Raw genomic sequence first — 1,374 nt, forward strand, 5'->3', positions numbered from 1 at the left:
TTTATATATTTTATATATTTATATTTGTACGTATAAATTTTTTTTTTTTTTTTTTATACGTGTTGACATGTATACATGTAATATATATATATATGTTATATATATATATTATATATATATATTATATATATATATTAATATATTCATTCTCATGTGTATATATTTATTTTTGTGTGTATTTTCTTTAAAATGATTATTTGTTTATATTTATATTTTAATCATATTGAGAGAGCTAGTATAGAAAATATTATAAAATGTCAGTATATTTTTAAAAAGGAGAAAAAAAAAAAATGTGTATATAATATATATATATATATATATATATTTTATAAATATATAAATAATTATGAAAATATTTCTTCATAATTTGTATTGTCAACTACATTCGTTAAAAAAGAATAAGTAACAGTATCACAAATGAAATTGTTGTTATTACTATTCCTTAATAGTTGAAACATTTGTCTGCTTATAATATCATTCCTAAAAAAAAAAAAAAAAAAAATATATATATATATATATGAATATATATACATATAATTACATATTTAATTTCATTTTCTTTGATTTTTATATATTACTTTAATAAATCTTTCGATATAGACAACAAAGATGATTTTGATTGTAAGGCACAGTTATTATTTTTTAAGAAGAGCATATAATTGTAATCAAGGAAACATGTATCCTTATTATCAATATTTACATATGTACATTTTTTAAAACTATTACATTTATCTTCATTATCTGAAAAATGATGACATTCGATTTTATCTTCACTGTTTAATTTGATGTCATCAAAAATTTTTTTGGATAATTCTTCTTCACTTAGATTAAATATATTATCATCAAGAAAGGATTGATTTTTATTTTGTTCATCGTTTGTATTATTGTGTGGACGTATATTTGTTTCTCTATTAGTTTGTACATTCGTTACATCATCAATATTATTTAAAAGTGAATCTTCTAAATTCATATAGTCCATAAAACTTTCTAATACATTGTCATCATTATAATTTTGCTCTGATGGTACATGCATTTTAATTTCTTGTTCAACACTTGTAATTTTATTAATATTATTTTCATCCTTATTAATTGTTGAGTTGTTATTATCATTTTGTGTAATTTCTTCTAAAACATATACATTATTTCCATCTGTAAGAACAATTCTTTGTTTATCTTCACCATCATCAACAGATCTTAAATATAAAGCATCTACACCATCGTTAGTGTTGTTATCATAATTATTATTATTATTATAAAATTCTTCAATGTTGTTCATATTCTTTACCAAATTATTATTCAAATTGTTATTATTATTATTATTATTATTATTATTATTATTATCATTATTATCGTGTAGTTTTATGTTTCTTTCAT

General features: G+C 18.4%; 1 protein-coding gene across 1 annotated transcript; it reads right to left on the reverse strand.

Annotated features, from left to right (window-relative positions):
• Positions 1-344: 344 nt before the first annotated feature.
• Positions 345-1,374, reverse strand: PRSY57_0009900 (hypothetical protein; the record flags this gene model as incomplete). Its single annotated transcript, XM_012906790.2, has 2 exons — positions 345-480; positions 579-1,374. Coding segments are annotated over 2 exons (932 nt in total), but the record flags the coding sequence as incomplete, so codon positions are not given.

This window comes from Plasmodium reichenowi (genome assembly GCF_001601855.1).
Source record: "Plasmodium reichenowi strain SY57 chromosome Unknown, whole genome shotgun sequence".
Taxonomy (NCBI): Eukaryota; Apicomplexa; class Aconoidasida; order Haemosporida; family Plasmodiidae; genus Plasmodium; species Plasmodium reichenowi.